The 12551-nt window shown below is 33.6% G+C and overlaps 1 protein-coding gene across 1 annotated transcript; it reads right to left on the bottom strand.

The window, feature by feature from the left end:
* Positions 1–434: 434 nt before the first annotated feature.
* Positions 435–12258, bottom strand: LOC113514485 (uncharacterized). The gene is made up of 12 exons (XM_031908287.2): positions 11816–12258; positions 11097–11182; positions 10838–10919; positions 9654–9735; positions 7603–7774; positions 6711–6933; positions 5720–5972; positions 5112–5259; positions 2979–3102; positions 1958–2019; positions 1691–1751; positions 435–1127 (listed from the first exon to the last, which is right to left on the bottom strand). Exons 1-12 carry the CDS (start codon positions 11957–11959, stop codon positions 1017–1019), a joined length of 1548 nt encoding a protein of 515 aa, XP_031764147.2. The 5' UTR covers positions 11960–12258; the 3' UTR covers positions 435–1016.
* Positions 12259–12551: the final 293 nt, after the last annotated feature.

The following is a 12551-nucleotide window of genomic DNA, read 5'->3' as shown; positions in this document are numbered from 1 at the left end:
TCTACTAATAGAGGTATATAAGAAATTAAAAAAGGTGTTAAGTAAATATACCTACTTGTTATAAATTTTTATGCAAATTTTGTTAAAAAAAAATTGAGAGCAAAAAGATAACCAGTAATCGGTAATTAAAGAGCTTCTCGCTATCTAGGTATCCTTGCGAATCAAAAACCATTCTATAGATTCGCGCGTGGGTCAACTAGTAGTGAGATTTTGTGATCAGGTCTCGAGCAACTAAAAATGACAAACAAATTGACTGTACACTGAAGATATGAACATGGACATTACAAGAATACATTCTGACTTCCATGGTCTCGTACGAGTGTTGCCTATATTACTATATTTTTTACTAATTTACTAGATAGGTACAATGAGTCTGCGAATGATGTTTAGGTATCACCTGCCTCCTAGTAAAAAAAACAACAAATGATGCATTTTATAAAGGTATTTATTATTTAATCAGCTTCACAATCCTCGCAAATTTCATCACAGCCGCATAAATGGCATAACATTGCACATAATGATATACAACAAATGCATCTGAGACACTCCCCACAGCGGCAACATGGACAGCAACAGCACATTACGATATTACCAAGTTTTGTAGGTATTGTACGTCAGATGTCCTGTACTCAAAGTTTTATTTTTCATATCGACATTTACATGTAATAGATTTCAAATTAAAATCAAATTGTTTCGACGATTAATTTCATTGCTTGTAGAATAATGTTGACAGCAAGTCAAATGAATGTCAACTTTTTATTGGAAATTACGCAAAGAGGCGAGTTGATATTAAATAGTATTCTTCTGTAACTCTTTTTGTCTTTGGTCTTCATGTAGTACATTGTATTTACCCTGTTGTATAATTCCTTGTAGATATAATGAAATTAGTTAATAAATATAGGTACCAGTTCCACAAACCATGAAACAAGTTTACGTAACCATTTGAAAAAAAGATGATTATGTATCTATTTTTTTAAATATTCATTTCAGTTTGTGATACTGTTGTTAAAATCTTTTTAATTCATATTAGATTTTGGGACTTCTACATCTTTCCTTCTCCAGTTAAGATTGAATCCGGTGTCCCGAAATAATTGTTCTATATCGTCTTTATCCAGAGTCAGAGGTGCCTACAAAATAAAAATTAACTCAATCTAGATGTTTTTGTAACTAGCTTTTATCCGCAACTTTGTTCGTGTGACTAGAATATAGTGATTGATCGAAATAAATAGGAAGTTTATGCCCTTCTCCATCCCACAAAGCACGTGTATAACAAATTTCATGACAATTGGTGGAGCACCAAGAAGTAACAAACAAAGAATCAAATACGAATAAATATTAGTAAGCATGGGAAAGGAATAAGAGATTACATTTAGTAATTACATCTGGTAATTGCTGGTATCTATTAATCTTTGGAAATTAAATATTCTATCGACTATAAAGGGCCTCTATATCGCGACTATTGAAGCATATTACCTACATCAGAGTAAGAGAAGGAATTCAAACTAAAATACTTTATAAAGCTCTTGCGCCCCTGGGGTTAATATGAACTTATACTATGCTTTATTAATTAAAATTTTAATTTGAGATTATTCTACCTACACTTTTTCATGTTACCTCAACACTTTTTCGCAGGATATTATATAGAGAATAGAATTTGTTTTATCTACACATGATTAACTTTCTAACTTACAATTGGAGGTCGCCGAGACTGTATTACAGTTGGCACATTCAAAAGGGCATTAGCTCCAGGCCTGTAAAAAAGCAGGCATTAAAATTGTAAATATAAAATAGATAGGTACTTTGTGTAAAATACACAAAGTAATTAGATACTCTACTTCTTATCTATCTATTCGTATAATCTTAGTAAACTAGTCCCTTTTATCGTTTTGGATTCCGATGTTATCTTCAATATCAGATTTAGTGGGCTCTTAAATAAAATATAATTTCAAAAACTTACCTACGTGGTCGATCTCTGGTCTGCTTCCATCGATGTCTTATTACAAGTGACTCTGTAGGACCCTATATAGAAAGAACAGGTTTACTTATTATTACAATTTACCCTAAAGTATCTGGATTGTTTAAATTAAAATCTATCAGTACTAATCATGTTATGGTGATGCCCTCTAGCTCACTTTACATAAAATAGGAAACAAGCTGATAAGTAACAAAAAAAGTATTCTTAATGGAAAGTGACAACAGAAGCTTACAGTATAACCGAAAGATACAGTAATAATAGATATACTGTCATAAAATCTGATATAGTAGTCTTTCTTGAACGCATGAATTGTTGCTTCTAGGAAAAAAATTGGCAAGATGTTTACATATTTAGATGAAGTATACCCAAACAAACGCCTAATAAATTTACTCACTAGCTGTGCATTCTTGGTTACAGATATGTCGGTCGAACGCTTGACTGAAATCGGTGCTTTAAGATCAAACCCCAGTCTAAAGTTTCTTTTCTTTGTATTATCTGAATTCATTATTATAACATCAGTTAAAATATTATTACTAACTTTATATTTCGGTTACTCTAAGTTCGGGAGACAAGTCCATCTAGTAAGCCAGTCTTCTCCCCTAACGACCTACAAATATTTTTGTAGTCACTATGCTTAGGTACTCACCAATACCTAGAGGATACAAAAATACAAACAGCTGACCTGATGACCCTGAACTGGTGATGGCACCTATAGACTACACCACGGAGATTACAAAATATATTATGCTTCGTCGCCGCATTTCAAACCGGCTGCATCTATTTGGCTCATTCCCAGAAGTCCAAGATTTTAAGCCTCTATGCTTTGTACATTGTAATATCAATGTCATATCTTACCTTTAAAACTGAAACCGGAGCATACAAGCATAGCTGTTTACCGGCATGAATATATATATAATAAATGGAACCAATTACTCATGTAAAAAACTTTTGTACATACAAAGTTTTCCTCTGCTTAGGTTAATATGTTTTTATTTTGACTTACTGTCGTAGTCTCGAACATTCCTTTAAACTGCGCTATATCAGAATCATTAATATCAGGTAGATGTAATTTAGGATTAATTGATGGTGTCGTTATTTCCATTTGTGAAAAGATCTTGATATTTTCGCTGGAAAAATATAACTATATAGTCAAATATTTATATAAAGGAAATATAAACAGAATCTCATATAGTAACAGATATATTTTTGTAAAACAGAAAGAGAATTAAGACTTAGAAATTTTAAAAGTTAGACAGTTTGACAGCAAAACATTAGCAGAAATACACCATGGCTAAAATACGTATTTCTGCATTTTTAATTTTTTTTATATTGTATTTTGTGCCGCTTACAAAATTATTGATATTAAATTTGCATCTTTTAACAATTTAGCAATATCAAACAATAAATAATGTGAAAGAAAGAATGTTGAAAATGAAATAATGGACGAAGAAGTTGACAGTGAAAGTGATATAAGTATGGATGAAGTAATGAATGCAATGAAGATTATGAAATTTGGTAAAGCAGCGGGATTTGATAGAATATCTGCCGAAATGCTTAAAGAAGGTGGAGAAATCATTGTAAACCTGCTGTGTCTGCTGTTCAATAAATGTTGGCGGTCCGGTTGTGTTCCAGGTGACTGGAGCAAAGCTGTTATTGTGCCACTATATAAAGGCAGCGGGTCACAGCAGGAGTGCAAAAATTTCCGCGGAATAAGCCTTCTTAGTGTTGTAGGCAAATTGTATGCTAGGATTTTGATTAAAAGAGTGATGAATGAGACGGAAAGTAAAATTTGGGATGTGCAAGCAGGGTTTCGAAAGGGTATGGGATGTACGGATCAAGTCTTTTCCTTAAGGTGCATAACAGAGAAAACCTTAGCTCAACATCAGAAGGTTTTCTGCGCCTTCATTGACCTTGAAAAGGCTTATGATAGAGTGGAGAGGAATGAACTGTGGTCAACACTGGCAATGTATGGGGTGAGCAGCCATTTGATACGGGCATTCAAATCTTTATATAAGGATTCAAATGCCTGTGTCAGAATAAATGGAGTCTATACAGACTGGTTTGGCATTGAACGCGGTGTTAGACAGGGCTGTGTAGCGTCTCCTTGGCTGTTCAACCTATTTATGGACAGTTGCTTGACCGATTTGAAAGGATCTAATTGTGGATTCAGGATGAATGAGTCTCTGTTTAAGACTCTTTTATACGCCGACGACCAAGTACTTTTTGCATCGTCGGAGTATGAATTACAACAAATGGTGACTATAATGAATGAAGCGTATGCAAGAAAAGGTATGAAAATAAATGCGAAGAAGACGAAGGTAATGGTTTTTGAGAGGAATGAAAGTTTAACGGCATGCCAGATTATGATAGGAGATGAAAAAGTGGAGCAAGTGAGTGAGTTTCTATATTTAGGTTCTTTGTTTACGAGGGATGGGAAGTGTGAAAGAGATATTGAGAGGAGAGTAAAAGCGGGAAACAGTGTTAACGGTGCATTGCTCTCGATTATGTCAAGTAAAAATGTATCGAGCAAAGCTCGCCTTGCTATAATTCAAGGAGTACTGACACCAACACTCATGTATGGAAGCGAATCGTGGGTATGGCAGAAGAAGCATGAAAGTAAGATAAATGCTGTACAGATGAGAGCTTTGAGAAGTATGTGTGGTATTACTTTAAAAGATAGAGTAAGAAACAGTGTGATTAGAGAGAAGTGTGGACTGAAAGTCGATGTAGTGACCAAAATCGAAAAAGGAATGTTGCGTTGGTTTGGTCATTTGGAGAGGATGGATGAAAGAAGAATTACGAAAGAGATTTATCGAGCAAGAATGAATGGAGATGTCGGTAGGGGCCGCCCTAGACGGACGTATGTCGACCAAATAGGCGACGTGCTGAAGAAGGGCCAAATTAAAAGTACCCGTAACCGACGAGCGTGTATGACAAGATTGATGAATGTGGAAGAAGCGAAAGAGGTTTGTTTGAATCGAAGCATTTGGCGTTCCATTGTTTCTGCCTACCCTAATGGGAGACAGGCGTGACAGATATGTATGTAAACAATAAATAGTAGTTTATTGTATCCACAGATATATCTATTTACCTAAATATACTTTAATATAGTTATTATTAATAAGGATAAAAATACCGCCATTTTCCAATATTGGATCGTCTTGTATACCAATCATTATATTTTCCATTCACACGACTCTTCGTGTCGGCTTTCTTTCGCATTTCCAACACCCTATCCAGTTTGTTTATTAAACGTCTTTCAGTTGGCATTTCCTTTTCTATACCTGAAATACTTTTTATTTCACTTCTAATTAAAAATTCGTTACACTTATTGAGATGAGAAACATTGTTAATAAACTAAGTTAATTTGAAAGATAGTGATAGTTTTACCGCCTATTACAAATGTGGGTATGTGTATGCAACAGTCGACAGTAACCACTGATAATCCCCTCTGGTATTTTAGTCGAGAGTGTAATAATTCTGTATTTGTTTTTTTACCATTTCTTATTATTTTCATAGACAATTCCTTTATCTTATTGTACCACATTTTAGTCATAAAGTACATTTACTCACTTAGAATAGGTAACCTCTTGAGTGCATGAATCAGTATAAATATGTACTTATATTCCGCAAACGAAATTTAAATTCATAATAAAAGAATCAACAGTGTCTACATCTAACTGCTCCAAATACTTCTACTGTACTCAATAGTGACTTTAGGGGTATTTTATGATTTTGTCATACCTCCTTCCGACATCGGATCATCTTCAATTCTAGTTGTACGTGTTTGTACAGCCCTTGTAGACTGTATTTCCTTTGGCTTTACATATTTATTTGTTAGTCGTTTCCTAGTAAATTTTCTCAAAAATACTCCATAATATTTTGTCATATTATCGTTAGAAATATCATCATCGTCTTCTTCATCTATATCCTCGACCTCTTCATCAGATTCAGAGTCTTCGATAGATTCTAATTCTTGAAGAGTTTTCTTTCTGACCTGTCAAATGGCGCTGTATATTTATTAATTTATACGTTTTTATTTATATTATTATTATTTCCAAAAGATCACATCTCCCCTCTTAAGGAGAGGAGATGGCAAACTAATCCCCGGTAGAAGCACAGTCGGCCGGGGTTCAGGGTCCCAGGGAGAGAAACCGGCGTACAATGCGGGCAGAGTCTAAGAGCTTTTTGCATCTTTCCCGGAAGTGAGCTGCCTCGGAATCCCAACCGTCTGAGATGTTGTTCCAGACTAGTTGAGATAAGACCGTTCTCCGATAAAACGATTGGAATGATTTATTATTATTATATCAGCCGTTAACTGTCCATTGCTGAACATAGGCCTTGTACAATAAGTGGGGTTTTGCCAGTAGTTGCCACGCTTGTCAGAAGGGATGGCAACCGTAGTTAGATTTTGGTGATATTTAAAGAGAGACACTGCTGCCCATCCCTTGATAATTAAGTTCACTTAGTCTTAGACCACATGGCAATACTTTACAGGTATAATGTCATCATATTATTATTGTATTATAGTTCCTATTTACCTTAACATCATCATCATTTGATTATGACATTGTTAGAAAAAAAAAAAAATTATTACTCTATCACCACACAGGGATAGTATGCGTAGATATATAAATTATTTTCAAATAGAATGCTCAGAGGCTTAATTATTGTGATAATATTTTTGAAATTTAATTACTAAAAATCTTGTTTTTTTCTTGTAATTAATACTCACCGTTATACACAACAAGGGATAGGCTTTAGATTTTCTAGCGGTGTGAACTGGGCAGGAAGCCAACGGACCAGGCGATATAGTCCTCTGCCCGAGCATGTTAGTGTGTGAGAAATCGCAAACGAGAAGAAGACGAGGATAGTTTGCGCCATGCCGTACAGCCCCGCAGCCGACGGCACAAAGCGTCCATACTGCTAGTTGGCTAAAATGGCCCCACACGGCACCTCTGCAAATTGTCCAATTCCAGGCTTCCAATAGTTCCATGTATTAGGAGAAAAAAAAATACAGAAACGTGACATGTTTATACTAGAAGGATGCAATACTGAGGAATGAGATACTGGCTCACTATAATAAGATATATCGTAAGTATACTTATTCACTGAAGTAGTCTTAAACCTTTCGGAACCTCCGTATGTTCATGAGGATGAATGAGTAATAACTAGAGACTTATGTTAGATAAAAAACTTAACTGGCGATTCTCTCTGGCTAATATATAACTTAAAGACTTATTTCCGTAGACATATAACAAATTAATGAATTGTTAGAGATTGTTAGAGACGTTCTCGTTATTGCATATATAAGAAAGAACAAGACATGTAATTTCATAAATAAATAAAGTCGATAAAGTCTCTCTTATTGACTAAATAGTGTTTTTCTAGAAATGAAAATTGAATGGTAAACCCATCTGCATTATCAGTATACGCTAACGATGTACCGACTAGTGACTGATGATGTCCATTCTGATGAATTCGCTGGCAATTAACCACTGTTTTCCAGGAGACACTATGTGAAGGTCGACTTCATGTAGTCCTTCCTCCCACCCCTCCTTCCTCCCGACTATTTAGGGTTGTCTAGGGAAATTGACTTATAGATAGATACATAAATTATTAGATACTTGGCAGTGAGTCTAAATGGCGCAATAAGCTGTTTCGGCTGGACACGTCGCCGTTCGCCCCACCACGCATCGAATACCCTGTGAATGGCCCTCTGAGCTGTTAGTTCATCCGATTCACTGGAGCGTCGCCAGCGGACCTCTCCCACTGTCTGTCCAGCGTAGGGATACCGGACTTAAATAAAATGTAAGTGCACTTTAGATAGTGTCGTCTATATGAGTATACATTATTTCACAATTTTCATTATTGCCAATTGTTATAATTAGATAAATTAACTTTATATAAAATCAACATTCTATATGTACCAATAAAAATTTTGCTGAACTAATATTATACTATGTAATGAGGGTTGAGCGCTGTTGTCTGAGATACAGGTTTTATAACCTAGTTCAGACACAGATGTTTAAACTGATCCAAATGTACAAATGAATTCGTATCTACTTTTACTGTAATTTCCAGTGCTGAGTTTGTTACAATCATGGATTAAAGATATTATTATTATTATACAAATAAAAAAAAATATTACTAGATGTTTGTATATTATTTAAGAAAGCAATACAAGCCAAATAATATTATTGAGAATTTTTGTCTGTTAATCTGTATTTTTGTTCCAGCAACACATAATGAATGAAATTTTATGCGATTTTTACAATTGTATTCCTGAAGGTCAAACTTAAAATCAGATTTATAAAATATCTTGGGACGCCAAAAAATATAATTACGTTACTTTCAAAATTCACGCTTATAAAGTCAAGGGCAAAAGATAGTATTTATATATCAATACATGATCGCTTATCCGATATAAGACATATTCAACTGGTTACTTGCATATGGTATATATATAATAATATAATATAATCATACTGGTTGTATTTCTGGTTTTTATTAATTACTTTTATCTCTTGCTGAATTTGTAATGTTAGATTAATCATTTTCATTGTGCGTAAAGTGCGTCATTTTTCGTAAATAAATTTTTTATTATCTAAATATCTTTAAATTCACAGTTTATGTAGAGAGATCTTTTATTATTTTAATACTTAACTTTGTACAAAAGTCGATTGCTTGGGTATCTCTGTCCCATTCGTGTTTTACCGTGAAGCAGTTGTGTTTGCATGGATGTGTTTCGGTTTGAAAGGTGGGATATGGCGTGAATTTACAGGGTACAGAGGAATAACACCTGAGTCCTCAGGAATGGCAACGCATGGGGGTATCATGGGCGAAACAGTATACTCTGTTATGTCCATGGTACTGCTCATGTCTTTAGGCGACGGTTAGCACTTCCCATCAGGTAGGCCGTCAGCTTGTTTACCATTCTAAGTTGTATAAAAAAAACTTAAGAATTCTAAATTAGTTGAGTGTATGGGCTCCGTTTTGCATCATTGAACCATATGTATCGTCAGTTTTTTCAGTTAAAAACCTTTTATTTTTTTTTTACTTTTAGCTAGTATAGGTAGTATTATATTATCTGTGCTCTTAGTAATCTTTAAAATTTAAGGGTTTGGTTTTGTATTTTTTGTGCAACTTAGAATGGCATACAGACTGATGGCCTACCTGATGGTAAGTGGTAGCTGTCGCCTATAGACATAAATAGGACCATGAACTTTGCCATGTTGTCCCGGCATAGTAAAGGCTACCCCTACCTTTCCCGTGGGTGTCGTAAGAAGCAACTAAAGGAACTTAATTGTCGAAGTATGGACAGCAGTGTTTCTCTTAAAACATCTCCAAGGTCTAACTCTAGTTGTCAACCTGCCTGCCAAGCGTGGCAACTACTGTCAAAACCCCTCAATAGAGAGAAGCCTATGTTCAGCAGTGGCCATTTAACAGCTGATATAGTAAACTATAATATAAGGAATTTTGTTTTGTAGATTTTTTTATAAAATTTAGAATGACAAACAAACTGATAATATTTTAATAGGAAAGTGATACCTGGCGTCTATAGACGTTAACTGTATCGTGGACATAACAGAGTATACTGTGTCGCCCACGATACCCTTCATGCGTTGCTATTTCTGAAGACTAAGATATAGGATAGTAGTATAGATAGAATTATAACCTGTGGCTCTACATTTATCGTGCACAAAGACACACTGGTCAGCTAATCTTTGCGCTAATAGAGCTAACTCACGATCCCATTCCTGGAAAGAAAATATCAAAAGTAGAAGTTCTAAATTTATTTAAATAACTTTTTTGACTTTGGTCATGTTTTTTTATTGTCAAATTATGGTACAAAAGTTAGATTTAATGTTAGTAACATTTTCTACCAGTCAACCTTTAGGATGAATAGTGAATAAGTAATGATATATATATGTATACTAAATATATATATATATATATATATATATATATATATATATATATATATATATATATATATATATATATGTATACTAAATACACATAACATAAAAATTTTATAATAACATAATGATAGAATAATTGAATTCGTGTCTAATTTTTTTAGAGAAACCTACCCTGGGTGTTTTGATTCAGGAAGCTATTTCATATACCTGTCAGAAAATAATTGTATGAGATTTGAATGAAATGAATAAAACTTGTGCGGCTTATGTGTTGGTTAGTTCAGATAGGCATAGGATCGTAATGTTTTTCAAGTATATCTAAGTATGTTATTATTATATTATACTAAGTTCTGCCCGCAACTTTGTACGCGTGAATTTTAGAAGTAGATAACCAATTCCACATTATTATCGTATCAAGATAAAACATACATCATATTTTAAGATATACCTTAAAAAACACAGCTATAAAAACCGCATTTATTTTAGTGGAGAGTTTTTGAGTAATACCGGAACAAACACATAGATAGATAAATAAACAGACCAAAATTTAAAAAGTATTGATTTGGCTTCTATTGCTTTTATTATGACCCCCGATATAAATTTTTCTTAAATATCTCTCATGTACAGCTTGTTTGCCATTCTAAGTTGCATAAAAAAACGTAGTCATTGTCTAATTATAAATTTATTATACTTATTAATTAGACAGATACTCGTACCTACACAAGAGCGGATCTTTGATGCAATACGGTTCATAAATTTTAATATAAAAAAAAATAGGTTTCGTTTGCTACATCATAAATGTGCATTCTATACTAGGAACACAGTAACACTATAAAATAGCGGTAAAAAATGACAACAAATATTCATGACGATAAATTTTAAAATGTGCATTATAGGTAAATATTGGGCATTTTGGGACTCCTTTATTTTTCTTACTTACAACGTACATCATGACTTCAGGCTGGGGTAGTTGTATGCCTCCGCGGACTCTCTCATTGCCGGCTGCAATGCGCTGACGCCGTCTTCATGCAAAGCAAATTATTACCCGTATAAGTAAGTGTACCTAGTACAATTTCACCCTGGATAAACCCACTCACTTCACTACCGAAGAATAATATTCAAAATACGAATAAAGATCAAAACTTTAGTCCTTTATGTTTAATAAAGATGTAAACATTTATGTTCTCTTTTTATCTTACCTATTTATATAGTGTATTATAAAATTCTTCAATTCCTTAGTAAATTTTATTTCAGTGTAATTTTGACATAATTCCCCGGGACCAACCTGTAAAACATGAAAATAATGTATAAAGGTGTAACTTCTATTATTTTCAAAATATTAATGTCATATCGAAAAGGAAAAGGTTTCTAAATTTAACAGTATTTTGTGTTTGTATACACTATATTTTGAAATGAAATGATTTTGCTTGAATGTAGGTAGTTTTAGATGAAAAAGGTTTACATTTCCCGTATACATTTTGCCTCTATGTCGGCGTGCAAATGAACAATATGAGAAATTTATATATATTCTATATTATATTTCTTTTCATTAGTCATATTTTCATTTAATTTTCATGAATTATTTATTGTCGTAGTCATTAATAATCAAGCTTTTCGACCTACCGCAGTCATTATTAATGAAGCTTTTCACTTATTTGCACTAGTCCTCGCTAATTCCCGTTACTAGTCTGTGCCAATAGAACTTATTGAAAAGGTTTTTTTTTTTTAAATTATCACAGAAACATTATATATGAAATTACTAATAAATTGAAACATTCATTATTATTTGGACATCAGCAGACTATCTAAGGACATCATCAACTACTATCCTAGTCGTATGTAATTTTCTAACAAAATGTTACCTGAAGTTATGTATCTACTTACTCTGCAAATCTCGAACACTCCAATGTAGACTTACCTCAGGGAATTGGCACGCGACATGAGGGCCTTTACCTTGGCACAGTCTCTGATATCGAACGGCGCAATATGGTTGATCATCTGTTAAGGCCATCATCATCGGCATGAATACCAGGTACAGTGTAATACGTGAATTAGCTAACATTTCTGTATATGTACCTGAATTACATTATTGCACCTATGAATTGATACAAGTAAATAATTTGATTAATATGATTCCATTACATAGAGATAAAATATAAATTGTTATGCATAAAGATATAATCCTTTGAGATATATCAGGTATCATTTAAATATGTTGTTCAGTATACATATTTCTATATATTTTTTTATTAGCTATTATTATTTTTTGTCTCTACCAATTTACAATTTCTATCAGGCACTGAAAGGTTGACTAGAAGAAACCCCTTTTATGGGATAGGGTTTTTTTTTATTTTTTTTATTTAAATTACAGAGTACACAGGAATAACATCCGACTTCTCAGGAATAGCAACACATGGGAGGTATAATAGGTGAAACAGTATACTCTACTATGTCCATGGTACTGCTCATGACTATAGGCGACAGTTACCACTTTCCATCAGGTGGGCCGTCAGTTTGCCATTCTAAGTTGGGTAAAAAAAGTGCGCCATTGTACTCATTCTTAAGAACTCTGTATCCTATAATTTAAAATTTTACTATATAGTAAAATGTTACAAACAAACAAACCTCGGTTATCACATTTTCGTGGGAAAACT

The sequence above is a fragment of the Galleria mellonella genome, unplaced genomic scaffold, assembly GCF_026898425.1.
Source record: "Galleria mellonella isolate WM207_F2 unplaced genomic scaffold, CSIRO_AGI_GalMel_v1 utg270, whole genome shotgun sequence".
Classification (NCBI taxonomy): domain Eukaryota; kingdom Metazoa; phylum Arthropoda; class Insecta; order Lepidoptera; family Pyralidae; genus Galleria; species Galleria mellonella.
This window is presented reverse-complemented; position numbering and strand designations above follow the sequence as displayed.